This window comes from Puma concolor, chromosome D1, assembly GCF_028749965.1.
Source record: "Puma concolor isolate L17-30 chromosome D1, mPumCon1.1.hap2, whole genome shotgun sequence".
In the NCBI taxonomy this organism is placed as follows: Eukaryota; Metazoa; Chordata; class Mammalia; order Carnivora; family Felidae; genus Puma; species Puma concolor.
Genome location: NC_141676.1, coordinates 7,641,649 through 7,666,868, shown reverse-complemented (window position 1 = coordinate 7,666,868; position 25,220 = coordinate 7,641,649). Strand labels below are relative to the sequence as shown.

General features: G+C 57.9%; 4 protein-coding genes across 5 annotated transcripts in view; 3 read left to right on the top strand and 1 right to left on the bottom strand.

Moving 5' to 3' along the window:
- CATSPERZ (catsper channel auxiliary subunit zeta) overlaps window positions 1–1,622 on the top strand; it is a 3,337-nt gene extending 1,715 nt beyond the window's left edge. The window contains exons 3-5 of the mRNA XM_025915690.2: window positions 273–352; window positions 567–633; window positions 1,385–1,622. Of these exons, the coding sequence (XP_025771475.1) occupies window positions 273–352; window positions 567–633; window positions 1,385–1,494 (257 nt within the window). The 3' untranslated portion in view covers window positions 1,495–1,622. The remainder of the gene's footprint in view (window positions 1–272; window positions 353–566; window positions 634–1,384) is intronic.
- A 694-nt stretch (window positions 1,623–2,316) lies between these two features.
- ESRRA (estrogen related receptor alpha) lies at window positions 2,317–10,518 on the top strand. Its single transcript, XM_025915449.2, has 7 exons — window positions 2,317–2,540; window positions 4,046–4,382; window positions 7,679–7,795; window positions 7,940–8,068; window positions 8,482–8,649; window positions 8,749–9,018; window positions 9,465–10,518. Exons 2-7 carry the CDS (start codon window positions 4,058–4,060, stop codon window positions 9,722–9,724), a joined length of 1,269 nt encoding a protein of 422 aa, XP_025771234.1. The 5' UTR covers window positions 2,317–2,540; window positions 4,046–4,057; the 3' UTR covers window positions 9,725–10,518.
- On the bottom strand, window positions 10,466–11,700 carry TRMT112 (tRNA methyltransferase activator subunit 11-2). 2 transcript variants are annotated; one of them, XM_025915614.2, is made up of 4 exons: window positions 11,200–11,395; window positions 11,015–11,116; window positions 10,796–10,885; window positions 10,466–10,712 (listed from the first exon to the last, which is right to left on the bottom strand). In XM_025915614.2, the coding sequence occupies exons 1-4, from the start codon at window positions 11,275–11,277 to the stop codon at window positions 10,605–10,607; spliced, it is 378 nt and encodes a 125-aa protein (XP_025771399.1). In that variant the 5' UTR covers window positions 11,278–11,395; the 3' UTR covers window positions 10,466–10,604. The 2 variants fall into 2 exon arrangements, with proteins under 2 accessions (XP_025771399.1, XP_086533179.1); XM_086677053.1 differs by having other exon boundaries at window positions 10,796–11,116; window positions 11,200–11,700.
- A 217-nt stretch (window positions 11,701–11,917) lies between these two features.
- Window positions 11,918–15,368, top strand: PRDX5 (peroxiredoxin 5). Its single transcript, XM_086677054.1, has 6 exons — window positions 11,918–12,178; window positions 13,648–13,782; window positions 14,518–14,649; window positions 14,735–14,773; window positions 14,942–15,003; window positions 15,113–15,368. Exons 1-6 carry the CDS (start codon window positions 11,987–11,989, stop codon window positions 15,216–15,218), a joined length of 666 nt encoding a protein of 221 aa, XP_086533180.1. The 5' UTR covers window positions 11,918–11,986; the 3' UTR covers window positions 15,219–15,368.
- Window positions 15,369–25,220: the final 9,852 nt, after the last annotated feature.

Sequence of the window (25,220 nt, the reverse complement as noted above, 5' to 3'; positions counted from 1 at the left end):
AGTCAGAAAGTTTCAGTCACTGCTCCTAAGCCTCACACAATGGGGTAGTCAGAACTGGAACCTTGGTGAGGGGGACAATAAAGCCCAGGGTGGCAAATTACTGTCCCATACTGTTTTCCAATAAGGTGGCACCTGGGGCTGGTCTCTGAAGGCCACTCCCCGCAGCGCGCCCCCCCCCCCCCCCCAATCACATGCCTGCCCATACATTTCCTCTGCTCCAGGGCAGACCCAGCAGTCCGGAGATGACTGATCTCTCTTTTCTCTTCTCCCAGAAATGTCTTCCTCAGAGTCATCGCTCAATATCTTGAAGCACACACCCCATCGAGCCTACTGGGCGGAGCAGCAGAACAGGGTTAGCAGCACCCAGGGAGATGAGGGGTTTTAGTGTAGTGGGGGATGGGCGAGTGGGGGTGGCAGAGGTGAAGGGGTGAGGGTGTTTTGTAGGGTGGCGGGGCAGGCACGTTAGTTGGGGGTCTTGGGGCTAGAGGGAGCAAGCAGGTGGGGCACTTCAGTTCTGGGCAGGGCCGGGGTCCCTTGGACATCTGAACCTCTTGCTGCCTCTCCAGCTGCCACTGCCTCTGATGGAACTCATGGAGAATGAAGCTCTGGAAATCCTCACCAAAGCCCTCCGGAGTAAGCCCCTCCCTCAGACCCCACAAGAGACCCTGGGGGATTTTGCAGGGCTCAGGCTTCTGGGAGTGGGAGTTCAGGATGTGTCTACCCTGTCAGATTCCTTACCACCCACCGATGTTCCAGGAGCCCCACCATAGTAAAAAGTCGGGGGACTGGCCACAGGGACACCCAGTGGGGAGAGCATGAGGCCTGGGCTCCCGCCTCGGGGCAGCTCCTTTTTAGCTGATGTGGCTTTTCTAAAGCTGTTTCCATCCCCCTGCCGAATGGGGATGACAATCTTTGTGGGGTCTTGGCCCCCTCCCTTGGTGCTGTGAGGAACCTCTGAACAATGGATTCCTTGCGTGAAAGTTCCCTTGTTTGCCCTGCTTACGAAATAACGGAGGGGTTGCTGGCTAATCACTTAGAGTGGGTGGCCCAGCAGGGGTTCACAAAGCTGCAGGCTACCACTGTCCTAGTTCAGGCCTGCAACATCGCTAACCTTGCCCTCATCCACCCTCCACCTCAACACTCTGATCCTCCTCCACACCCCCCATCTGTTTGGAGTGCAGGTGTATGACTTGACCTTTTGAAAGAAAACCGTCAGGGCCCAGCACCTTGGAGATTCAAAGTTTCCCAGATTAACACACACCCGAGCGCCAAGCGCTCCTGCCACCCCAAATCACCCGCGGTTGCTCAATTGTCACATGCGGCACGCACTGCTGGGGAGGCCATGCCCCCTGCTCCCTGCCCTAAGCGGAGCTCTGCCCTCCAGGCTACCGGTCAGCCATAGGCCGGGACCACTTCCTGACCAAGCAGCTGCAGCGATCTATCGAAGGGCTCAAGAGGCGCCGGAGCAAGAGGCTGAACCCCTTGGCGTACTGAGAGCACCGCCTCGGGCTCGAGGGACAGCCGGACTCCAGCCCCGGGCCCTTGTCCTGTCCCCAGACCCAAACCTGACCCCGTCCACGTGGAATTTGAGTCCTAGAGAAATAAAAGACTCTTGTGCACAATCGGTGAGTCAGTGCGTGGCTGCCCGCGTGAGGCGGACGCACGTGGCCCCGCCTTTCCCCGTGACCTTCACTCGGTCACCGCAGTGACCTTGAGCGTTCTTCTGTCCAGGCCCTATTGGCTCCGCCTTCCCGGGACTTGAAATCCAGGAGTTCTTGCATGTTTTATGTCTGCTTCTCCCACCCCGGGTTCAGCGGCTTTGTGGGGATATTGGATCTGCGGTCCAAGTGCCCCGATGGAGTAATCTTGGGGGAAGGGGGAGAAGGGAGAGGGGCAGCGCCTCTCTAGTCTGGGCACGCTAGGCTCCGCCCTTCATGCATATGCAGTTACACTAACCTCTCTGTTCCTCCCGCCTCATTTACATATGTAAGTCTCCCTGCCCCGCAACTGCGGCCCCTGAGCCGCCTCGCCCACTCATCTCGCGCACAGCGCGCTCCGCCTCCTTCGTTACGTAAGAGCGCTCATGGTTCCAACCCCCTCGCCGAGTCTCCTCTGGCCCCTCCCCCTTGGCGGCCGCCTCCCCGAGTGCGCCAATCTGGCTCGGCGGCGGTGGGCGGGACCTTCATGAAGGCCCGCCCTCTGGCTTCGCCGGCTCCGCCTCGACCGGTCCGGGCACGCAGGCGCTGCCTGCCCCACTTGTCTGATTAGCATAGGGCGCCGAGCCCCGCCCCCTGCTTTGCATGCGCACGGCCGGCCCCACCCCCGCTGTCAGCTGGAGGAAGCAGAGTAGGAAGCGGCCGCGATGTCCTTTTGTGTCCTACAAGCCGCCGGCGGCGCCGCCGAGTGAGGGGACGCGGCGCGGCGGGGCGGTGCGGCCCGAGGAGGCGGCGGAGGAGGGGCCGTTCGCGGCCCCAGGCTCACCCCGGCGCTCCGGGCCGCTCGGCCCCCATGCCTGCCCGCCCGCCCTGCCGGAGCCCCAGGTCCGGGGGCGGAGGGGAGCGCCGCTGGGGGGGTGGACGGGCGGGGCGCGGGGGCCATGTGCGAGCACGGTTGGGAGGCGGGCGGGGGGGCGGGCTCCGGGCGGGTCCGGCTCCAGGACCAGCCCGGGTCACGGTTGGGACCGGGTCGAGAGCCAGACGGGGTTAGGGTCTGGGCGGGATCCGGCGTTCAGGTCTTAGTGCGTCGGCCCGGGACAGGGGCCGGTTCTGGCTCGGGCTGCAGGTCCTGGCCAGGGTCAGGCTTGGGCCTCGGGTCCAGTCCCAGGGCAGGGTTCAATCCGGCACCTGGAGCAAGTCGAAGTCCCAGGGGCGGGCCGGGGTGGAAGATAGGGAGGGTTCCCTGTTGGAGAAGGGGCTTTGAAGACCACGTGGGGGCGCTCAAAGGGGCCTTGGGCCACCCTCCTCTCTGGGTCAAAGGTCATCGCACCGGCGGGGGAGAACTTCCTCCTCCTTGGCGCTCCCCATTTACTTCCTGATAACCTGATAGAGGTCCCCCGCGGGCGGAGGGGGAGGGGAGGCGAAGCAACTTTAGGCAACTTCCCGTAGGTGTGCGCAGGTTGGGGGGGGCGGGGCGCCCCAGAGGTGGAGGATTCTGCGGCAGCGGGAGTGGAAGAGTGAATGTGCTTCCCGGGGGTTGGGGGTGGGGTGGGGTGTAAGGAGGTGGAGCCGCGTCCGCCGGTGGGCATGGGATTGGCATGCTTGGGCAGGAGGGGCGGTGTGTCAGGTGTGGAAAGGCTCTGAGTGTGTTCCCACAAGTCTATGCCAGTGTGTGTCAGTGTGGGGGGCATGGTGAGTGGGAGTGAGTTTGTGTGTGGGGGGTGATTGTGAGCCTTGAGTGTGACTTTGTTTATGGGGTGTGAACTTTGGGAGGAGTGTGTGAAGATTAATGGGAGCACGAGTGAGAGGTGGGGTTTGGGGAAGGCCATGGTGAGGCATGGGAAGTGCCCCGCAGAGAGTGAGCATGTGTGAGCATGTGAAGACACCTAGAACCCAGGTGAGTGGGAGTGTGTGAACCCACACTTGTGAGCACATCAACTGCCCTTGTGTGCCTGGTTTGCGCTTCTGAATGGAGGACACCCAGGTGAGGGGGAGATCATCGAGGTCCCCAACATCTGGTGAAAATTGAGAGGTACCTTGCTACTGGCTGGGGATTCCAGAAGGGGTTGAAGATTGCCTGGGGACTAAGATTAACCCGCTTCCGGGCTCTGAGTGGGAGTAAGGAGTTTCCAGGCCTCCTCCGGGATCCCAAGTGGGAGACCTTGCCATCAGTTACAGGCCCTGGAGGCTTTGGAGACTCTGTTCCCATAGCAACAGCTGGGGGGGGGCGTCTTCTTGGGCAGCCCTTCCTTGGACTCTGCCCCCCTTCCCTCCCCCTCAGTGAGTCTGGAAGCCTGGCTCTAGGCCTGGGGTTGGGCAACCCGGGTGGCACGGTGTCTCCATCCCCCATCCCAGTGTCTCCCTGTGACCTGACAGGTCTCTCCCTGCAGGTGACCAGCGCCATGTCCAGCCAGGTGGTGGGCATTGAGCCTCTCTACATCAAGGCAGAGCCAGCCAGCCCCGACAGCCCAAAGGGTTCCTCGGAGACTGAAACCGAGCCCCCAGTGGCCCTGGCCCCTGGCCCAGCTCCCACCCGCTGCCTCCCAGGCCACAAGGAAGAGGAGGATGGGGAGGGGGCTGGGCCTGGCGAGCAGGGTGGTGGGAAGCTGGTGCTCAGCTCCCTGCCCAAACGCCTCTGCCTGGTCTGTGGGGATGTGGCCTCCGGCTACCACTATGGCGTGGCGTCCTGTGAGGCCTGCAAAGCCTTCTTCAAGAGGACCATCCAGGGTGAGCCCCCACCATACTCCTATGCCCTTTGCCCTCTGGGCCTAGCGTCCCCCAACGGGTGGCAGTAGGCCCCCAGACGGCTGCGGTACAACTTGGGGTTCCCGGCTTCCTCCTACCTCCTGGGAATGCCATTTTGCTAAAAAGTGAAAGCCACCAGGATGCGTTGATGGATGGGAGGTGGAACGTGAGAGAGGCCTCGGGAAGCCTTCTAGGTTTCTGGGTACTGTAGGCCTAGCACCTTCCACAGTGGCTCTGAAGAATTTGAGGCAGACTCTGCCCGCTCCAAAATGTTGTTCTAGCTTCTGGCAGCTGCTCACCTCTCAGCAGCATAGAACATTCCCCTTTGGTGGATTTCCCCAAAGCAGCAGCAGCAGCACAAGGCAGGTCTTTATGGGGTAACTGAGAGCGGCTACGTCATACTTCGGCACCTAACTTTAAAAAGACTTTTTAGGTAAAACAGGCCTGCTGCCAGTGTTTGCTGAATTCTTCTCACTCAGGGAAAACCTAGCAAAACATGAGTGAGCATGACGGAGACATATAATAAGCATTACTTGAGATGTGCTTGTTACTTCTATTTTTATGGAAATCACTGGTTACTTCAGGGCTTAGATAACGTGTACTTTTGGGGAGCATTTCTTGAGGGCTTACCCTAGGCCAGGCACTGTGCCCTCTATGCGTCTGATCTGTTACTCCCCTGGCAACCCATAAGGTGCCAGCACTGGGACCATGGCGGAGGCCCAGGAAGCTTTTTCAAACCTTGTTCGAGTCCCACAGGTAGAAAATGGCAGAACCGGCATTTGAACTTGGGTCGATTTAGGTCCGCCGCTGACTGCTGCCTCTGCTTATGACTTATAACTGAACTTCGGACCGATGGCTCCCAGTGGGTTGTGACGTTCCAGTGGGTTTTGATCTGGCCAAGACCCACTGCTCTAAAACCACTTGTGCTCTCTTCTGGTTCTGAAGGTCAGTGAACTAACAGGTTCTACCCGCCCTGGAACCTTTCACTCTCTGTCGACTCAGTTGACAAATCTTTACTGAGCGTTAGCCGTAAATAGCAAGTTTTTTGGTTTTTTTTTTTTTTTTTTGATTCTTAATGTTTTTATGTTTGCGAGACAGAGAGAGCGTGCGCGTGAGGTGGGGAGGGGCAGAGAGGGAGGGAGACACAGAATCCGAAGCAGGCTCCGTGCTCTCAGCTGTCAGCACAGAGCCCGAGGCGGGGCTCGAACTCACGGACCTGAGCCGAAGTCAGATGCTTGACTGACTGAGCTACCCAGGCGCCCCAATGGCAATCACTTGTTGAGCATTTGGGCGCTGTGAACCATGCTGCCTGTGTTACCCCGATATTCCCTTGAGTTCTCACCGGCCATCTTTGTAGAAAGTCCTGTTTTTATCCCAGTTTTATCACTGGGAAAACTGAGGGGTTGAGGGCTTAGGTACGGGACTTGCCCAAGGTCACACGGTCGGTAAGTGATAGTGTCAGGATGGGCCTCCAGAGCCCTTGTTCCTCACAGACCTGCACTTGGCTGTCCCGGCCACTGTTTCAGGCGTGGGGACCTAGCTGGGACGGTGGCAGAACCTCTCCCGTCCTGAAGCCACTTACATTCTAGCAGAGGGGAGCGAGAAAATGGTGAGCTGCACAGAAGTGTCGTAGTACAGCCATTGCACGTGCAGGAGAGGGACGAGCAGGATGTGTGCCAAGGAACCTGGCCGGGCTGGGGGCTCTCCTGGAGGTCTTCCCTGAGGAGGTGTCTTGAGCTGTGCACGCAGGCCTGGATATGGGGCATAGGAGAAGGCACACCGTGGGAAGGAATGCGCGGGCCAAGGGCGCGTTGGCTGGCTGCGTCACTCAGGCCTCGTGGTAGCCCTGTGGGGCCGGGAGGGCCACCACATGTTCATTCAGCCAGTCGTTAGGACCTGCACTACAGCCAGGCCCTGTTCTCGCGCTCAGCGATCTTGGCCCTCATGAAGCAGACGCCGAAGCGGGAAGACAGATAACGAAGATGCGTACGTGCGTAGCTGGTGTGGAGAGCTGCTGAGAAGCCGTCAGGCAGGGACAAGCAGCCGAAGCCTGCAGAAGGGCACCTGACACTCTCACAGCAAGGGGGTGGGGGGTGGGGGGCTGTAGGCCTCATCGGCCTCGCTCGGGCTTTAACCCGGAAGGGAAGTCACTTAGAGGGTTTTGAGCAAGGTTGGGGCGGGATCTGACTTGAGTTTAAGGGGTTGCCTCTGGCACCCGTGTCCACACTCGCTGAAGGAGAAAAGGACAGGGGAGGCGACCAGCACGAGGTGCGGTGAGGTGATGGTAAACTGGGGTCGAGGATAAGAAGCGGGTGCCCGGGCAGAACGGGTCAGCGTCTGGACCTACGAGGAGGTCAAGCTGGCCCCGGCTTTGTTGACCGGTTCGGTTTGGGTGTGAGAGGAGATGTTCTTCTGGATTTCTGCCCGAGGACCTGGACAGATGGAGCTGTGGGTGTTGGGACTGGTGGGTCCGGGGCTCCTTTTAGGACAGGTTAAGTTTGCAACGCCTTCTAGACGTACAAGATGTCGAGGAGGCAGTAGAATAGAAGTCTAGCGTTCACGCGGGTCTGGAGATAGAAATTTGAAGGCCCACGACTGGTGAGCTCACTATGGGATCTGAGTCAGGGGGGACAGGGTCCAAGGGCAGCTCTGGGGTTCTCCAACGGAAGAGAAACCAGGAATGTGGCGTTCTAAATTTTTTTTTTTTTTACGTTTATTCATTTTTGAGAGACAGAGAAACAGAGCACAAGTGGGGAGGGGCAGAGAGAGAAGGAGACAGAATCCGAAGCAGGCTCCAGGCTCTGAGCTGTCAGCACAGAGCCCCGACGCGGGGCTCGAACTCACAAACCGTGAGATCATGACCTGAGCCGAAGTTGGACGCTCAACCGACTGAGCCACCCAGGCACCCCAGGAATGTGGCGTGCTAGAGGCAAAAGACAAAAAGCGTTCGTGTTTGTAGGAGCAGGACACGATCCGCAGCATTAGATGCTCCTCTAGGCCGAGTAAGATGAGGAGAGCAGCTGAGGGCAGGAAGGCCCAGAGATGCGGCTTCACAAGAAGCTCGGGGTGGAGATCAGCCTCCTGGCTCCCCCGGTCCCAGGCTTCCCTTGCCCAGGGAAGGGGCCCGGGGGGGGGGGGGGGCCGTTCCCCTCACTGCCCCGCTCCCGGCACCCCTGCTCTCTCTAGACCTGCGCTTGCCCGGGGCGGGGGAGAGTCGGGGCTCTCCTGTCTTCTGGGCCCCGGGAGGCCGCCACTGGAGCACTGCCTCTTTCTGGCAGGGAGCATCGAGTACAGCTGTCCGGCCTCCAACGAGTGCGAGATCACCAAGCGGAGACGCAAGGCTTGCCAGGCCTGTCGCTTCACCAAGTGCCTGCGGGTGGGCATGCTCAAGGAGGGTGAGCGCTGGGCAGGGGCCCGGGTGCCTGGGGCTGGGGTGGGCAAGGCCTGGGAAGTTCTGGTGGACTCAACTGGGCAGGGGGGCTCTGTAGAGCAAGTACCCCCCCCAGTCCCGTGGACACAGCGCTGTCCTGCAATTCAAGGAGTGCGTCTGGACCGTGTGCGGGGAGGGCGGCAGAAATACAAGCGGCGGCCAGAGGTGGACCCACTGCCCTTCCCGGGCTCCTTCCCTGCGGGACCCCTGGCGGGAGCTGGAGGCCCTCGGAAAACCGGTGAGAGCTGGAGGTCCTTGGAGCTCTAGGGTTGGGGTGGGGCCAGGACACGAGAGGCCCGTTAGGTGTCAGTCCCCCCAGAGCAGTAGTTATCTTGGGCACCAGGACCCCAATTTTCCCTTCGTCTGTTCCCATTTCCCTGAAGATGTGTGTTTGAAAATACCTTTTTCTCACCAGTCCCTGAGTCGCACAGCTGGGCACAGGGACAGGTTTTTCTCACACTCCGAACTTGGCCGTGGACTTGGCTTTCCCCTGGGAAGTAGTGAGAGCCCTTCCTGGAGACAGGTGTCCCAAGAGTGGCTGGCCAGCGGCTCCTCAGAAGGCCATCGGGGAAGGAATTCTGGGAAGATGCTGGGCCCCGAAGGGGCCTGCAAGGTGATGCATTCGAGTGCCTCTTCCAACTGTCACTGCAGCCCCAGTAAATGCACTGGTGTCCCATCTGCTGGTGGTTGAGCCTGAGAAGCTGTATGCCATGCCTGACCCAGCGGGCCCTGACGGACACCTCCCGGCCGTGGCTACCCTCTGTGACCTCTTTGACCGAGAGATCGTGGTCACCATCAGCTGGGCCAAGAGCATCCCAGGTAAAGGGGCCAGGTGATGTGGGGCTTCCCTGCGTAGGCCAGGCCACGCCTGGCTCTGATGAACTTGCTCAGCCAGGTCTGCTTCCCACCACCCTCCAGGCTTCTCGTCACTGTCCCTGTCTGACCAGATGTCAGTGCTGCAGAGCGTATGGATGGAGGTCTTGGTGTTGGGCGTGGCCCAGCGCTCGCTGCCACTGCAGGATGAGCTGGCCTTCGCCGAGGACCTGGTCCTGGATGAAGAGGGAGCGCGAGCAGCGGGCTTGGGGGAACTAGGGGCTGCCCTGCTGCAGCTGGTGAGGCGACTACAGGCCCTGAGGCTGGAGCGTGAGGAGTATGTCCTGCTGAAAGCCCTGGCCCTTGCCAATTCAGGTGAGTCCGGGGTAGGCAGGGACAGGTGTCTCCCTAAGGCCTTCCAGCTTGCAGCTCGGATGGTGGCCCGGTCTCATCTTGCCGACCAGGAAAACTGGGGCTTAGGGGAGAAGGGTGATTTGTTCAAAGTCACGAAGAAGGCGAGGGCAGGCCCGGGAACCGCACGTAGGGTTTTGAGCTCTAGTGTCATCCTCACACGGAAAGGTGAACGATTTAGTGGAGGGGAAGGCGAGGAGGACAAGAGGTGGCCATAGTTGGGGCGGGGGTGGGGGTGGGGGGAAGCGTGGGCCCTGGCTCACGGGCAGGGGCAGGGAGTTGGTGCCCCAGCCAGCCACTCGAACCTGTGCCTGGCTTCTCAGACCCCATCCAACGGTGCCCAAGCAGGTGTTGGCTGTGCCCTTTCTGGAGCTGGCCCACGTCAGCCTCGTTCTCCTCTCTCCTTGCAGACTCTGTGCACATCGAGGATGCCGAGGCCGTGGAGCAGCTGCGAGAAGCTCTACACGAGGCCCTGCTGGAGTACGAAGCAGGCCGGGCGGGCCCCGGAGGGGGTGCCGAGCGGCGGCGGGCAGGCAGGCTGCTGCTCACATTACCACTCCTTCGCCAGACAGCGGGCAAAGTGCTGGCCCATTTCTATGGGGTGAAGCTGGAGGGCAAGGTGCCCATGCACAAGCTCTTCTTGGAGATGCTCGAGGCCATGATGGACTGAGGCAAGGGGTGGGCATGGGTGGGGGTGCTGGCAGGACCCGCCCAGTATGGGGTCAGCCCCAAGGGGGCAGAGCTGGGGTCTGGGCAGAGCCACAGCCTGCTGGCAGGGCCAGGGCAATACCATCAGCCCCTGGGAGCAGGCCCTACGCCCTCCCCTCCCCCCTCCCAGGGGGTCTTCGAAGCTGGGAACGTGTGTGTCCAGGCTCTGGGCACAGTGCTGTCCCTTGCAAGCCATAACGTGCCCCCAGAGTGTTAAGGGGGCCTTGCGGAAGCCATAGGGGGCTGCAGGGGACGTATGTGGGGGGGAGCAGAAGCCTGATCTCAGGGAGGGAAGGGAGTGGAGGCCACAGTCTCCCAGTGGGTGATGCTTTTGCTGCTGCTTAATCCAACCCTCTCTCCAGAGCAGAGGGGTTTTTGGAGAGCAAAGGCCCCTGCCCCCTTCGCTCCTCTCCTCATCATTTGCATTGGGCATTACTGCCCCCCCTTGAAGCAATAACTCCAAGCAGGCTCCAGCCCCTGGACCCCTGGGGTGGCCAGGGTCCCCCCCCCCCCCCATCAGCTCCCACCCAGCCTCCTCAAGGGGTAGGGGGAGCACTGCCTCTATGCCCTGCAGAGCAATAACACTATATTTATTTTTGGGTTTGGCCAGGGAGGTGCAGGGACATAGGGCAAGCCAGGGCCCAGAGCCCTTGGCTGTACAGAGACTCTATTTTAATGTATATTTGCTGCAAAGAGAAACCGCTTTTGGTTTTGAACCTTTAATGAGAAAAAAAAAATATATCGAGCTCAAGAACACTGTTTTGCGTATCACTGGCTCAAGGGTTGGGGATACACATGACCTTGAACACAGTTACAGAATGAAAAACTAGCGACTCGCACCATTAAGTCTCAGTTTCCTCATCGCTCAGCAGCATGTTGGGGATCCCACGACTGATGGGAAACAGACGTCCAGACTCTGGGCACTGCAGGGTGCCCTCCAACACATCCACCTGCGGGAAAGCGGGACACGGAGCTGAGCACTTGAAGCATCGGCCTGATTGGCCGGGGAAACGGGCGATGGGCAGGTTCTCACCTCCAGCAGCACGTGGTGCATCTTCCTCAGAAACTTCTCGTCATGCTCATACCCTTCAATCGGCTCTTTGGGTACCTCGACCAGGTGCAACTGTGGGCAAAGGCCTAAATCACCTCTGGGCCTGCCGACCCTTGCCAGGCTACTTGGCCTGCGGTGAGACCGACCCCGTCCACCCCCCCCCCACTCAGGGCGAGCACGGGCGTGGGGAAGGGTCCTCACGGTATCCGCCGCCTCCAGAAGCGCCGCCCACTCCACCTTGGGTATCATACGCGCCACGAAGTCGGGGTTGAACTCCACGGGGTTGATGCGGACCTCGGTGGCCTGCGGGGCGGAGGGGTTTTGTGAGGCAGGGGCCGGATCCTGGTCCCCCAGGACACGGGCGCGAGACTGCCCCCGGCCGATACCTGGAGGCGCAGAGGGAAGCCACGGGGCCCCACCCCCCGCACATGCGAGCTCAGCAGGTTGTGGGTGAGCAGCTTCATGTCGCCAAAACGGAATCTCCCCAGGCCGGAACCGGAAAAAGCTAGAAACTCCGTGGCATCACTTCCGGGGCCGCTCCAGTCTCTGTCCTATTGGACGGCTTGGAGGAGCGGAAGTGACGGAACGACGGAGCTTCTCGTGCTAGCCGGAGAGGTATTTGAAAAAGCTTGGTCAAATCACGCGCTGCTACCGGAAGCGTCTCGGCAGGTGATGGCTACGGCGCAGGCCCAGTGGTTTCCATTCGCTACAAATCATGCATAGTGTAAATCACATGTAAAGACGCCGCAATGCAGGGGTCTTCGTTGAATGCAAAATAAGCCATGTTTTTCTCCCACGCGGGCGCCTGACACCATCGTCTCCCGCCCCTCAATTCCGGTTAAGGAAAAGAAACACTGCAGGAATCCGTAAACGAGGCACATCAAAACAGCGACACCCCCACCCTTGTATGCAAATAAGTTGCGCGGCCGCCGGAAACTCCGCCCCTTGGCTGCTGCCCCCGTGGTCCAGCCCCAAATGTGAATAAACCGAGCGTAGCGACCCGGGAGCGCCGCCCCTGCAACGGGCCCCTACGCCTGCGCGGTGGAGGAGGCTCGCCGGGGGCGGGCGAAGCCGAGGCTCCGCCTTTCGCGGGGTCCCGCGGGGGCGCTTAGCGCCAGGCCCCGCCTCCTGCCGAGGCTCGGGCCTGGGGGCGGAGCGATTGTGGCCTCTGGTATGGGCATGCAGTTGGCTGGGCTGCGTCTTCTAGGTGGCAGGGCGGGCTCAGCTCTCGTCCGGGCGACTGCCATCGGGTCGGCTGCATCGGCGGCGGCGAGAGCAGGAGGGTATCGGCGACGAGGAGGGGAGTGGACGCTCGGAGGGGCCTGCGGTTTCAGAAGCGCCGCCCCAGCTATGGCCCCAATCAAGGTGACCGCTGGCCGGGCTCTGCCTGACCTCCCCTCCCGCCCGTCTTCCCAGTGTTCTCCGTCCCGGTGATCGGGAGGAGAATCACTCTCTTTCCTGCCCTCCGGACCGCTGCCCGCCGCGCTGGACTCTTCCGTAGTTCTCCCTCATCCCCTCACCGAGACCCCGTGCATGCCCCATATCCACCCGTCCCCCTTTCACTTCCACCCTGCGACACCCTGTGACGGGTCTCCACCATTTTCAGGCGATTGAATACCATGGCCTCCTGCGCCTTCTGGAACCATCTCCTTTGTCCAGGGCCCCCTTTCAACCCCCATACATGCCCCTCCCCCCCAACCCCGTACCCTCTTGTACGTTTTTGTTCTATTGCAGGGCATCGTTCTTCACCCATCGTTTGAAACAAGTGTTTTTTGTGAAAGCCAATATTGTGCCTCCCCCCATTCCACTTCTCCCGTGGCTAATTCCCACTTTTCTCCGAGTCTTTCACCCCTCATCTGGAACCATCCCCTGCTCCTTGCAACCACCCCCTCCTTCCCCTTCCACACGCTTCTGAGACCTCCTCCTCCTCCTGCTGCTTACTCTTCCTCCCAATCCCTGACACGTCCTTCTTTTGCTTACGTCCTCTGGCTCCACGAAGCCCTCACACACTCCCAGGTAGACCGATCCATCCCTTTTGAGAGATTCCTTTTTTAAAAACGTTCATTTATTTGTTTTTGAGAAAGAGAGAGTGGGGGAGAGACAGAGAGAGAGAGAGAGGGAGAGAGCGAATCCCTAAGCAGGCTGCACGCTTTTAGCACGGTGCCCGAATCGGGGCTCAAACTCACAAACCGTGAGATCGTGACCTGAGCGGAAATCATCAGTCCCACGCTTAACCCACTGAGCCACTCAGGTGCCCCGAGAGATTCCTTTTATTGTATACTTCCCTCCCAACCCCGTCTCCTCCCCTCCCTACAGGCAACTTTCTCACCTTCCTTTGCCCTCCGTTTTCTCTTCCTGGGGGCTGGATGCTCAGACCCGGCCGGGGTCCTCTCCCTCCCTGTTGCCACGGTCTCCTCCTCGCCCCCAAATGGAGCTCTTGCCCTTCCTCCCCTGCCCATTTATCCCACTTCATTATGGTCAGAAAAGTGGGTTGTTTACTCAATCCCTTGCAACACCCAGAGGGGCCTTCTCTCCCTTTTTCTGTTGTCACCAACAGGCTGGTAAAAGGAATAGGGCCACCTTGAAACCTGGGAGTAACTGGCAGGTGGGGGTGGGGAGGGGAGGGTCACAGGGAGGGACCTCTGGAAGCTTGGACAGGTTGGGACATTCCAACTCTATCAACTCCGCTCCACCAGGAGCAATTGCCAGGTCTGGTTTCTCGCCCTACCCTTGGCCTCCCTTATCCACCCCCTCATTTCCCTCCTCATCTAGTCAATCTCCCCTGGTAACTTACCAGGTAACCAGCTAACTCCTTACTAAATCCTTCCCTCTAGGTAGGAGAGGCCATCCCTTCGGTGGAGGTTTTCGAAGGGGAACCTGGGAACAAGGTGAACCTGGCAGAGCTGTTCAAGGGCAAGAAGGGAGTGCTGTTTGGAGTCCCTGGGGCCTTTACCCCTGGCTGTTCCAAGGTGAGACCTGCCTTCTGGGACTCCGCAGTTGGAGTCTTGTGCCCACGTCTGTGTTGTTCGTCTGTGTTGTTCGTAGGTCTTCCGCGTAGTCCTAGGGCAGTTTGCCACAAGAGTATGCAGGTGAGGGGCCCCTGGGTGGCTCAGCCGGTTAAGCGTCCGACTTGGGCTCAGGTCATGATCTCGAAGTTTGTGAGTTCAAGCCCCGCATCAGGCTCTGTGCTGACAGCTTGCTCCGAGCGTGGAGCCTGCTTCAGATTCTGTCTCCCTTTCTCTCTGCCCCTCTCCCATTCTCTCTCTCTCAAAAATAAATATTAAAAATTTTTTTTTAAAAAAAGTATGCAGGTGACGTGATGGTTAAGAAGGACACCAGAGCCTTCAGAAAATCTGGGGAGGCTGGGAAACAGTAATGGTGCCAGGAATGTAGGAGAAAAGGGTTTTGTAATCAAACCCAACATCTCTTATTGATTTTGCCGGCGAGGGGCTCTACGGAAGACACTTGGGACTGGGGTAAATAAACTATAGTCCTGTCCACGGGAAGTTCGTGGTGACCACAGAACACTTAAGTTTGGATCCGAGCTTCCTTGTGGCCAAGGCAAGAAGGAAGTGTGGCTTACATGCTTCTCATTGTTGGATCAAAGGTGTCAGAGAGGGAAGTGAGGGTGGCCTGGAGATCAAGGGGAGGTTGAGGAGCCGAGGCAAGTATCCCTGGGCTGACCCTTCGTTTCCCCCTCCTAGACCCACCTACCAGGGTTTGTGGAGCAGGCTGAGGCTCTGAAGGCCAAAGGGGTCCAGGTGATAGCCTGTCTGAGCGTTAATGATGTCTTTGTCACCGCAGAGTGGGGACGAGCTCACAACTCTGGAGGCAAGGTGAGGTGTGGGTGCTGGGGGGGCGGGGGGGGCGGGTCACGGGCCAGGTATGGGATTTTTCTTTTGACCTTTACTTCCTCCTTAGGTTAGGCTCTTGGCTGACCCCACAGGGGCCTTTGGGAAGGTGAGTGTACCCTTGCAACCCCCACCCTAGAGGGCGATCCCTCTGCCGGGCTTTGGATACAGGAACTTGGAGGCTAATATGGGGAGCCGCTGGGTGTGTGTGGGGTGGGGTGGGGGTGCTTGCTCTGTTCTGGAAGTTTCTAGGTCTTGTCTCTGCCTTCCCTTTTAGGAGACAGGTTTGTTACTAGATGATTCACTGGTGTCTCTCTTTGGAAACCGACGGCTCCAGAGGTAAAAGCAGGAGGGTCCCCCTGTGGGGTTCCCCTGCCGCCCCTCCAGTCTCCATTCCCAGCCTCCAGGCCCAGGCCGCTGCAGTTGGCCCGGTCTCTCCTTCTGGCAGGTTCTCCATGGTGGTAGAGGATGGCGTAGTGAAGTCCTTGAATGTGGAACCGGATGGTACAGGCCTCACCTGCAGCCTGGCCTCCAACATCATCTCGCAGCTCTGAGACCCTGGGCCCAGACATACTCTCTCTCCCCTCCCCAGTCTCACCTGTGCAGCCCCGGACAGAGGGCTCCAGTCCAAACCCAAGAGGGGCCAGTTCCCGGATGGGAACTTGGACCAAAGTTCTGCAATAAACATTTCTCGTTCACCTTTACTCCTTGGTTGTGTATTGCTGGTTGGTGAGGGCCAGGCCTGACCACAGTCACGGCTGTGAGACTGTGGGCAGGGGCTGAAGGGGTGCTAATGGGGGACCCTGATGGAATTGAGGAGACAGTCGGGGAGAGCCTTTGAGTGAAGTGTTAGGAAGCAGAGAAAGGGCCAGTGGTCTGAAACCCAAGGGAAAGAACGGTCAGTGCAGAGGGAGTATATCTGGAAGGGGTCTAGGCGGACAGAGCTTGGCTCGCAGCCATGGTTTGATCTCTGGGTGTTGGCTGATCTCACTTAAAATGTTTATCTATTTACTTCTGAGAGAGGAGAGAGAGACAGAATCCGAAGCAGGCTCCAGGCTCCGAGCTGTCAGCACAGAGCCCAACGCGGGGCTCGAACGCACAAACCGCGAGATCGCAACCTGAGCCAAGCCGGGCGCCTAACCGACTGAGCCGCCCAGGCGACCCTTGGCTGATCTCATTCAGACCCTGAACCTTAAGGTGGGAGCTTTGGCTCGAGGCACCCACACCACCTGGGCCAAGCTTTAGCCCCACCGTTCTCGTAGATTCTGTCGAACCCCTCCCAGGAGCACCCTCAGCCCAAAAGGGCTCTTGGCGCCTTGAGACCACCTGACGGGTACAAAGGGCACCGTCTCTGGGGGCAGTACTGATTGGGTCCAGGAAAGCTTCCCGGGAGGGGAGTCTAGGTGAGCTGTGTGGGGAAGAAGATGCCGGTGAGGCCTGACCAGTACTGGGTGTCCTGTGAGGGGCTGGGGGTCAGGGAGGCCATTGCTATCTCCGGGCCCTGCCTTCCGGGGCTTCTGCCTTTTGTCCCTGGGCAGCCTTGCACTTGGCAGCGGGCGGGATTACTAGGCCCCTGCTGTGTTTAGGAGCATAGTCCTAAGGAGGGCAGATACTTAGAACTGCGTCTTCAGATGTAGTCATCCAGTGGGGACTAAGCTGTTACTGCCCTGTTCCGGCTCAGAGACTTTAAGCAAATGGGCCCAGCTCTTTCAGCCACTTCAGAGGAGCTCGGATTTGAGCCAGTCACTTGGCCGCAGGGCAGGCATGGGTGTGGGCCTTACTCACCGTGCGGAGCTGCCTGGCCCCGTGCCTTCCCTGCGGCGGCGCAACCCCCAGAGCTGGTCAGGGCAGGCCACCCTTCCTGAGAGGCTGGGGAGAAGGTCAGGGAGGGGGAGGAGGGTACGACCTGGAGGCAGTGGCTTCGAGGCCTTCTGGCAGAGGGAAGGAACAGTGTGGCCACAGGTATGGAGAGCAGAACAGCCCAGCCACCAGCAGCGCAGAGAGCAGCGCAGCGAGACGGGGGCAGGGAGGGCAGGGGAACCTTCTAGACCTTGGGCAGTAGGCTGCTTACCTTTCACCCTGTGGCCACCTCAGGCCAGTGAAGGATTTCTGTGCGGCAGCGACAGGTGAGTGTCATACCTGGGCTCCCACGCGGGAAAGGGGTGAGGCAGAGCCGGATTGGGGGCAGGGCGAGGCGGCGAGTGGTAGGTAATACAGGGAAGGATGCCGACGTCGGATGATGGCGGCAGGGAGGTGGGGGCTGGGACGTGGAAACCTGTTGGACGATGGGAGGGAGGTCTGAGGGGGCCGGGGAGGAGAGGTGTTGTGTGAAGGGGGCACTCAGCAGGGGGACCACCCCCCTACCAGAGATGGCCCACCCACTGACCTTTGTCCCTTCAAATCCCACAACCTGCCGCCCCCTGGGGGTCGCGGGCTGGGGCAGGGCAAGCGGCCTCCCTCCCTCCAGTTTCCCTCATAATCTCCCTCTACCAAGCTCCCGCTCGCTCACAGCCCTGTCCTCGATGACACGACAGCAGAAAGGGCCTTGCTTGTCTGGACACCGTCTCCCTGAGTCTTTTCGTTCTACAAGTGAGAGTTTCCCCCAGGGTCACCTGTGTGCACCCCAGTGAGTGGTCTCGAGCCTCCTGAGAGCCGCAGGTGGAGACAGCACCCAAGTCAGCGGCTGGGCTCTCGGAGCCTCTTGCAAATGGCTGGCCAACGGCTCCCCCGCGGGCTGCGGACCCTATTTCTCTTCCCTGCAGCCCCTCGCCATCAGGGCAAGCTGAGTCTCTGTCGCTACCCCTCGGTGGCCTCTGAGGGGGCTTCCAGGGCCTTGGTGGCCCCTTCGGTCCGCAGGGATGAGAGTCAGGTGTGAGCGGAGGTGGCCATACATCTCAGCTTGCTCGGGTGCCTGGTGTCCTGGGAGAGGCCCTGGATACCGGAGGGCCTGAGATTAACGACCACATTGTAAGAGAATCTGGTAGAGAGCCCCATCTCCAGGGCAGACCGACTGTGTTTCAGGCCTGTGGACAAGGGCAGGGCAGGCCAGGGCCAGCAGGTTATGGAAGCCCGGGGCTGGACCTGGAGGCCAGTGGGCATGAGCCGCCTGGGCTGTTGGTGGCCATAGGGCCCGTGTTAAAACAAACCCTGAGACACTCGCCCAGCACATCTCCGGATAAAGCTCACCCACCTGTCCTGACCTGCCCAAGGGCACAGCAACTCCGACCCAGAAGGCCAAGGGTTTTGCTCGAGTTCTTTTTTTTTATTTTTAATGATTATTTATTTATTTGGGGGCAGAGGGGCAGAGAGAGAGGCGGGGAGAGAATCCTAAGCAGTCTCCATGTGGTCAGTGCAGAGCCCAACGTGGGGCTCGATCCCACAAACCATGAGATCACGGCCTGAGCCAAACTGACTGAGCCACCCAGGCAGCCCCAGGAGTTCCTCTGATGAGCTGCTGAGAGCTTTGCCCTTTTCCTTAGAAAATGCATGTTTATGGGGCGCCTGGGTGGCTCAGTCGGCTGAGCGTCCGACTTCGGCTCAGGTCACGATCTCGCGGTCTGTGAGTTCGAGCCCCGCGTCGGGCTCTGTGCTGACAGCTCAGAGCCTGGAGCCTGTTTCAGATTCTGTGTCTCCCTCTCTCTGACCCTCCCCCGTTCATGCTCTGTCTCTCTCTGTCTCAAAGATAAATAAACATTAAAAAAAATAAAAAAAATAAAAAAAATAAAATGCATGTTTGCACATGTGTGTGCACATATGGACACCTGCATGTTTTTTAAGGGTTTTGAGGACGTCCCCTGAAGTCCTTCCAGAAATTTCAGGTGAGCCCCCACCTCCACCTGAGAGGCATTATACAGAGTGGGGTCAGACCTCCTCAGGCAGGCTATTTAGTTTCCCTGACCCCACTTCCCTTATCTTTAAAGTAGGACTAATCATAGGGATGCCTGGGGGGGCTCAGTCAATTAAGTGTCTGACTTCAGCTTGGGTCATGATCTCGTGGTCCATAGGTTCGAGCCCCAGCTCAGAGCCTGGAGCCTGCTAAGGATTCTGGGTCTCCCTCTCTCTCTCTGCCCCTCCCCCACTCACATACTGTCTCTCTCTCTCTCTCTCTCTCTCTCTCAGAAATAAATAAACCTCAAAAAAAAAAAAAAGTAGGAATGATCCAACCCACCTCATAGAGTTGTTGTGGGGAACAGATGAGAGTTACGTAAAGCACTGGGCACAGTGCCTGGCATGCAGTCAGAACCCAAAACATGGTTAAAAGAGAAAAAGAACACAAAAAGAATTCTTTCTCTCCACCATGCAAGCCTGCATGTGGGTAGAGAAAGGGCTGGGAGTTAGGAGAGAGGTCAAACCTCAGTCCTGTCATTTGTGATTCCCGTGACTATGCCTCTCCGGGCCTCAGTTTTCTCATCAGTATAATGGGCTAGTGACTCTCTTATCCATATTATGTAGGTCCTCGGGATTCTCCATACATTGTCTGACGCCTGAAGCCTCACAGGTTAAGGAGGTAAGGGGTTGGGAAAGCATCCCCAGCGGTTGTCTCGGCCAGGCCCTAGAGTCAGGCATGAGCTTCTGAGAGAAAGAGAGGGTTGGAGGGGTGCGGCATTCCTGGCCCAGACCAGGTTTGGGCTGTAGTTAGGCAGGTACCATGATCGGGAGGGTATTGACCCCAAGGGGGAACCCACCTTACTGGTCATGGTTGAGTTTTGGCCACATGGATGTTGAGACAGTAGAGACAGAAAAGTGTGTGTGTGTGTGTGTGTGTGTGTGTGTGTTTATACAGCTGCAAACGTTTGGATAACATCTGCGTGAATGCACAGGTTTTTGGTGCTAATCAACATGCATATCAATCTGCCATCTTTGAAAACATTTTTTTAAACATTTATTTATTTTTGAGAGACAGACAGAGACAGAGCATGATCAGGGGAGGGGCAGAGAGAGGGAGACACAACCCGAAGCAGGCTCCAGGCTCTGAGCTGTCAGCGCAGAGCCTGACGTGGGGCTCCAATTCATGGACCATGAGATCATCATCTGACCTGAAATCAAGAGTTTGGGACGCTTAACTGACCGAGCCACCCAGCACCCCGTAAAACCCACTCTTTAAAAGGGCACAGTTGAGGGGCGCCTGGGTGGCTCAGTCAGTTAAGCGGCCGACTTTGGCTCAGGTCATGATCTCGCGGTCCGTGAGTTCGAGCCCTGCGTCGGGCTCCGTGCTGATTGAGCCTGGAGCCTGTTTCGGGTTCTGTGTCTCCCTCTCTCTGACCCTCCCCTGTTCATGCTCTGTCTCTCCCTGTCTCAAAAATAAATAAAACGTAAAAAAAAAATTTATAAGGGCACAGTTGAGTGGTTGGTTAGTCTATTGACCAAGTCATATAACCGTCACCACCACATCTTGAATCTCGGTGGCTTCTGAGTGATGCCCGTGTGCACACCCTTATTTGGTTATGACAGGCATGTTCGGCCTTCTGGAGGTGCTGCTCGCCCCCACGTGGCCCTACGGTCACATCGGGTGTCTTGCTTGACCCCCACCCCCCCCTCCCCGGCCGAAGGTCATCTCGGGGCCACGTGCTGTGCTGGGCTCCAGGGACAGGGCGCCGAGGGCTCTGGGCACGGGCCCTGCCGGCACCACGTCCAGGCGGGACTCCAGACACTGAGCTCCTGTCCTAATGGAGCTGGCCCTGCCACCACAGCTCCGTGCTTGCCTCGATGCATTTGGGGTATGACAGAAGGACTCTGCCCACTGGCCCGCCCCGCCACGGGGTAAGGGAGGGGAAAACGGCTTCTGTCTGTGGGTAAAAGATGGATAGACAACGCGAACAGAGGCAGGACGGGTCTTCTAGGTGGCAGGAACAGCCTCGTTAAAGCCCAAAGGTGCGGGAGAGGAACGAGGTCTGGGCTGAGCAGACCAGGTGAGGGCAGGGATGGGATTTCATCCAGAGGCCACAGCTTAGCTGGCTTCCCTCGGTGGACACGGGGGTGTCTCCGGTGTTTGGCGAGGGGAGGCTTCCGACACTTTCTATTTTCGTTCCTTCTTGGGCTCCTTCCTCGGGGAGCGTTCCCAAATGCTAGAGTGTTGGGTCCAAGGGCTCTGGAAACTCTGAGGCCGTTTTTTTTTTTTTTTCAACGTTTATTTATTTTTAGGACAGAGAGAGACAGAGCATGAACGGGGGAGGGGCAGAGAGAGAGGGAGACACAGAATCGGAAACAGGCTCCAGGCTCTGAGCCATCAGCCCAGAGCCCGACGCGGGGCTCGAACTCACGGACCGCGAGATCGTGACCTGGCTGAAGTCGGACGCTTAACCGACTGCGCCACCCAGGCGCCCCAACTCTGAGGCCGTTTTGACAGCCATCAGTGACGTGGGCTTCTCTCCTCACCGTGTGCCAACCCGAGCTTTACCTTCTGGGTTTATTTTTGCCAGCCTGATAGATAGCTCATGGTCTCTTGGAGCTGCCTTTAATGTGCGCGTCTTTAATTACGAGTGAGGCTGGCACCCTGGCACCCGTGGGGCTTGGTGCTGCACCCCCTGTGCCTGCTAACTGGGTGCCGGCCCCCCGCCTTGCTCCCCCAGCATCCCCAAGGCAGTGGGGGAGCGAGGGGAGGGGATGCAGCTTTTGGAGTCCTCCAAGAAATGCTGGCTTTACCCTTAACTGTGCTGGCTCCCACCCCCTCGCGCTGAGCCTCACTTTCCTGATCTCTGAAATAGGAATTCGTTTGTTCAGAAGCATTAATGCGGCCGCCTTCGGCAGTTTGGCTCCTCCTCTTCCTGGCTGTGTGACCTTAGGCAAGCGACTTAACCTCTCTGTGTGTCAGTTTCTTCCTCACAAAAGGGGGGTGATAATAATAGCCCCGGTATTTTACACACCTACGGAGGAGGGGACTGAGCAGTGAGTCCACGTGAAGGACAGAGCACGGGGGAAGTGGTCGGTGCCCGTCGGGGCGCTCACGCGGGCACTGTGCACAGAGAGGATGTAGAGTGAGATAGGCTATTAGGGAAAAGGACCGGGGTCTTTAGAAAAGGAAAATCTCTTCCGAGAAACAGGCCATCAAAGCAAGACCAGCAGGGTGAGAAGGAGCCAGACAGGGGGAGAGGGAGGGAGGGTGTGTGTGTGTGTGTGTGTGTTGGGGGGGGGGGGTTGGAGAAACAGCACATTCGAAGGTGTCCAGGCTGGGAGGCTGAGGAAGCGGAGAGGGCCCTGCGCCAGAGGAGGTGGGGTGAAGCAAGAGATCAGGCTGTGGACAGCTGGGGCCACTCAGCAGGGCCTCGGAGGTCCTGGTGAGAGGGTGGAACTTGATTCACGGCACAGGGAGAAGCCATGGGAGGGTTTTAAGCAGGAAAAGGTCATGAGCCAGTAGTTCCAAGAGACTCCTTGGGCGCTGGGTGGAGACGGGCTGGAGGAGGACTGTAGCTCGCGTCTGCCTGGGTAAGAGTCTCAGGATGAGGCCGGGTGAGTGCCCCCCCCCCCCGACCCCCAGGAGTGTGGAGGCACCCTGGGGAGAGCAAGGCAAGTGTCAGGTGGTGGCGGCTGGACTGTGGCATGCTCTCTTTGGCTGCTGGGGCCCAGGTCCTGCAGGTGGCTCCCCGAGTCCCCAGGGACCTGGCCCCCGCACTTGGGTGCATGGCCCTGGGTCCCGCCCTCCCTGGCTCTGGCTTCCCGCTGCCTCCTTGCTCCTTGGCGGCTGGTTCCGGGCCGCTCCGCTGGGCATTTCTGCAATTGCCCAACTCTGGCTCAGCTACTTCCACCCCCAAGTGGCAGAGAGGAAAACCATCCCTTCTTAGAGGCTTGGGGGAGGGGGAGGGAGTCCCTCAGACCCAACACCAGAGGGCCAGGTGCCCAGAAGGCCCTGGAGGCTGTGTTTTCTCTTTAATACTTGAGCCCTGAATCTTCTGCTGAGGGAACTGGGCTCCTGGAGGGCCTCGGAGGCACCAGGTGGGGCTCTGGGCCTGCTGCAGGCAGGGAGCAAAAGCGACTCTCTGACTCAGCCCTGGTGGGTCCCGGGCTCCGGCTGGACCTGGCCACCACTTGCCTGGCCTCCCTGGACTCTGCTTCCTCGAACGCCAGAGCCCTCCTGCCTCTGGCCTTTGGGGTTGGACCAGGGCTATCCAGAGAATTCAAAACCAGAAGGGAACTGGGAGATGGGAGATGCGATCCCTCCCACTCCTATCCTGTGCTGAGCCCCGGCGTGGGGGGGTGGGGGGGTGGGGGGGGCGGGATTGCAGGTGACTACGTTGTCCGTTTGTCTGTCTGTCATTCTCTGCTTCTCGGGCTGCCTCCCGTGGATCCCCATGCCGGCAGTCGTGGGTATTGGACTTGCTTAAAAACTTCCAGAAAAAGATATCTGAGAAGGGAGCCGTTGTAGCACTGCAGATATTTAGAATATTTGTCAACAAGACAGAGTTTAAATGATGATGGAATAGCAACGCAGCAGAACACCACGTTGCCATTAAAAAGGCCAAGGCCAATGGCTCTGAAGAGAAATGAAGCAGATTGTAAAATATTTTGCGAAGCACGGAGGTGCACAGCCCTGCGTGTGTGGTTGTATCCACCTGTTACAGACGGACGTGAGCAGCCGCATCTCAGAGATGACATAGAACATGCTAACGGGGGGGGGGGGGGGGTCAGAGGGTAGGGGTTGGCAGTGATGAGGGCGAGACTTGGTTTCTTTTCTGTACCTTTACGCAGTCTTGGCGTTTTTGATCACGGGTCTGAAAAAACTTTATTTTATTATTTTTATTTATTTATTTATTTTTTCATCTATTTATTTTTAAAGTTTTCTGTGTGGACACATTTTCTTTCCCTTTTTTTTTTAATTTTTGTTTTTTAAATTTATTTATTTTTTAATTTATGTCCAGTTAGCATAGAGGGCAACGATGATTTCAGGAGTAGATTCCTTAATGCCCCTGACCCATTTAGCCCCTCCCCCCTCCCACAACCCCTCCAGAACCCTCCGTTTGGTCTCCATACTTAAGAGTCTCCTATGTTTTGTCCCCCTCCCTGTTTTTATACTATTTTTGCTTCCCTCCCTTCATGTTCATCTGCTTTGTCTCTTAAAGTCATCATATGAGTGAAGTCATATATTTGTTTTCCTCTAATTTCACTTAGCATAATACCCTCCAGTTCCATCCACGTAGTTGCAAATGGCAAGATATTCTTTTTGATTGCCGAGTAATACTCCATTGTATCTATATCCCATATCTTCTTTACCCATGCATCCATCAGTGGACATGTGGGCTCTTTCCATACTTTGGCTATTGTCGATTAGTGCTGCTATAAACATGGGGTGCATGTGTCCCTTCGAAACAGCACACCCGTATCCCTTGGATAAATGCCTAGTCGTGCTATTGCTGGGTCGTAGGGTAGTTCTATTTTTAATTTTTTGAGGAACCTCCATCCTGTTTTCCAGAGTGGCTGCACCAGTTTACATTCCTTATTATTTTTATTATTTAATGTTTACCTATTTTTGAGAGAGAGAGACAGAGCACGAGTGGGGGAGGGGCAGAGAGAGAGAGGGAGACACAGAATCCGAGGCAGGCTCCAGGCTCTGGGCTGTCAGCACAGAACCCGACGCGGGGCTCGAACTCGTGAACCTCGAGATCACGACCTGAGCCGAAGTTGGACGCTTAATCGACAGACCCACCCAGGTGCCCCTGAAAAAAATTTTACAGGAGAAATCCAGCCGAAGGGAAGGGACCCCTGCTGGACTCTGGTGAACATCCCTCAACAGCTAACTGAGCCTTGAGATCCCAGGATCTCTTTGTCATCTGATGAGGAAGCCCGTCCCCAGCTCCCACTCTCCCCAAAGCCTCCCTCTGCCTGACTCAGCCGAACCAAGTCAGAGAACCAGATTGAGATGCAGCCAGGCGTGTGTGGAGTGACAGATGTGAAAGCAATCGGTGACACGGTCCCTGCCTCCGAGGCTTGAGGAAGGGTGTGACTGGGAGATGTTGAGCAAGCCAGGGGCCCTCCGCCGCCAGGGGACGAGGCCTAGTCACCCTAGTCTGGGTGCTTGGCTCACCCAGAGCAGGTGCTCCCGGAGGACTTCCCAGGCTGGAATCTTTAGGGAATGCAAACAGACGTAAGATTCACAGGGGGTCAAATCTGGACGGACCCTTGATATTATTAATACTAAACATAACAACCACACCAGGGACCATTTAATGAACGCTCCGGCTGGGCACCAGTTCATGGAATCCTCATAACAACTCTCAGGGAGGATTATCTGCATTTCCCAACGCGTCTCAGGAGTGTCAAGCAAAGGGATGTGCTCCTCTGTTTAACAACCCTGTACGGCTTCCCGTTGCCTGATGAGACCTGGCTCGCCTTGACCGTGAGCCCCTTGCTCCTTACACGCTGGCCCCACGGCCTTCTTTTGGTTGGTTCTACCACTCGATAGCTGTGTGGCTTTGGGCACGTTATTAACCTCTCTGAATCTCAGTTTCCTCCTCTGTACATTGGAGATAACCCTTGGTCCTCATTTTTTTTTTTTTTTTTTAATGTTTATTTTTGACGGAGAGAGAGAGACAGAGCATGAGCGGGTGAGGGGCAGAGAGAGAGGG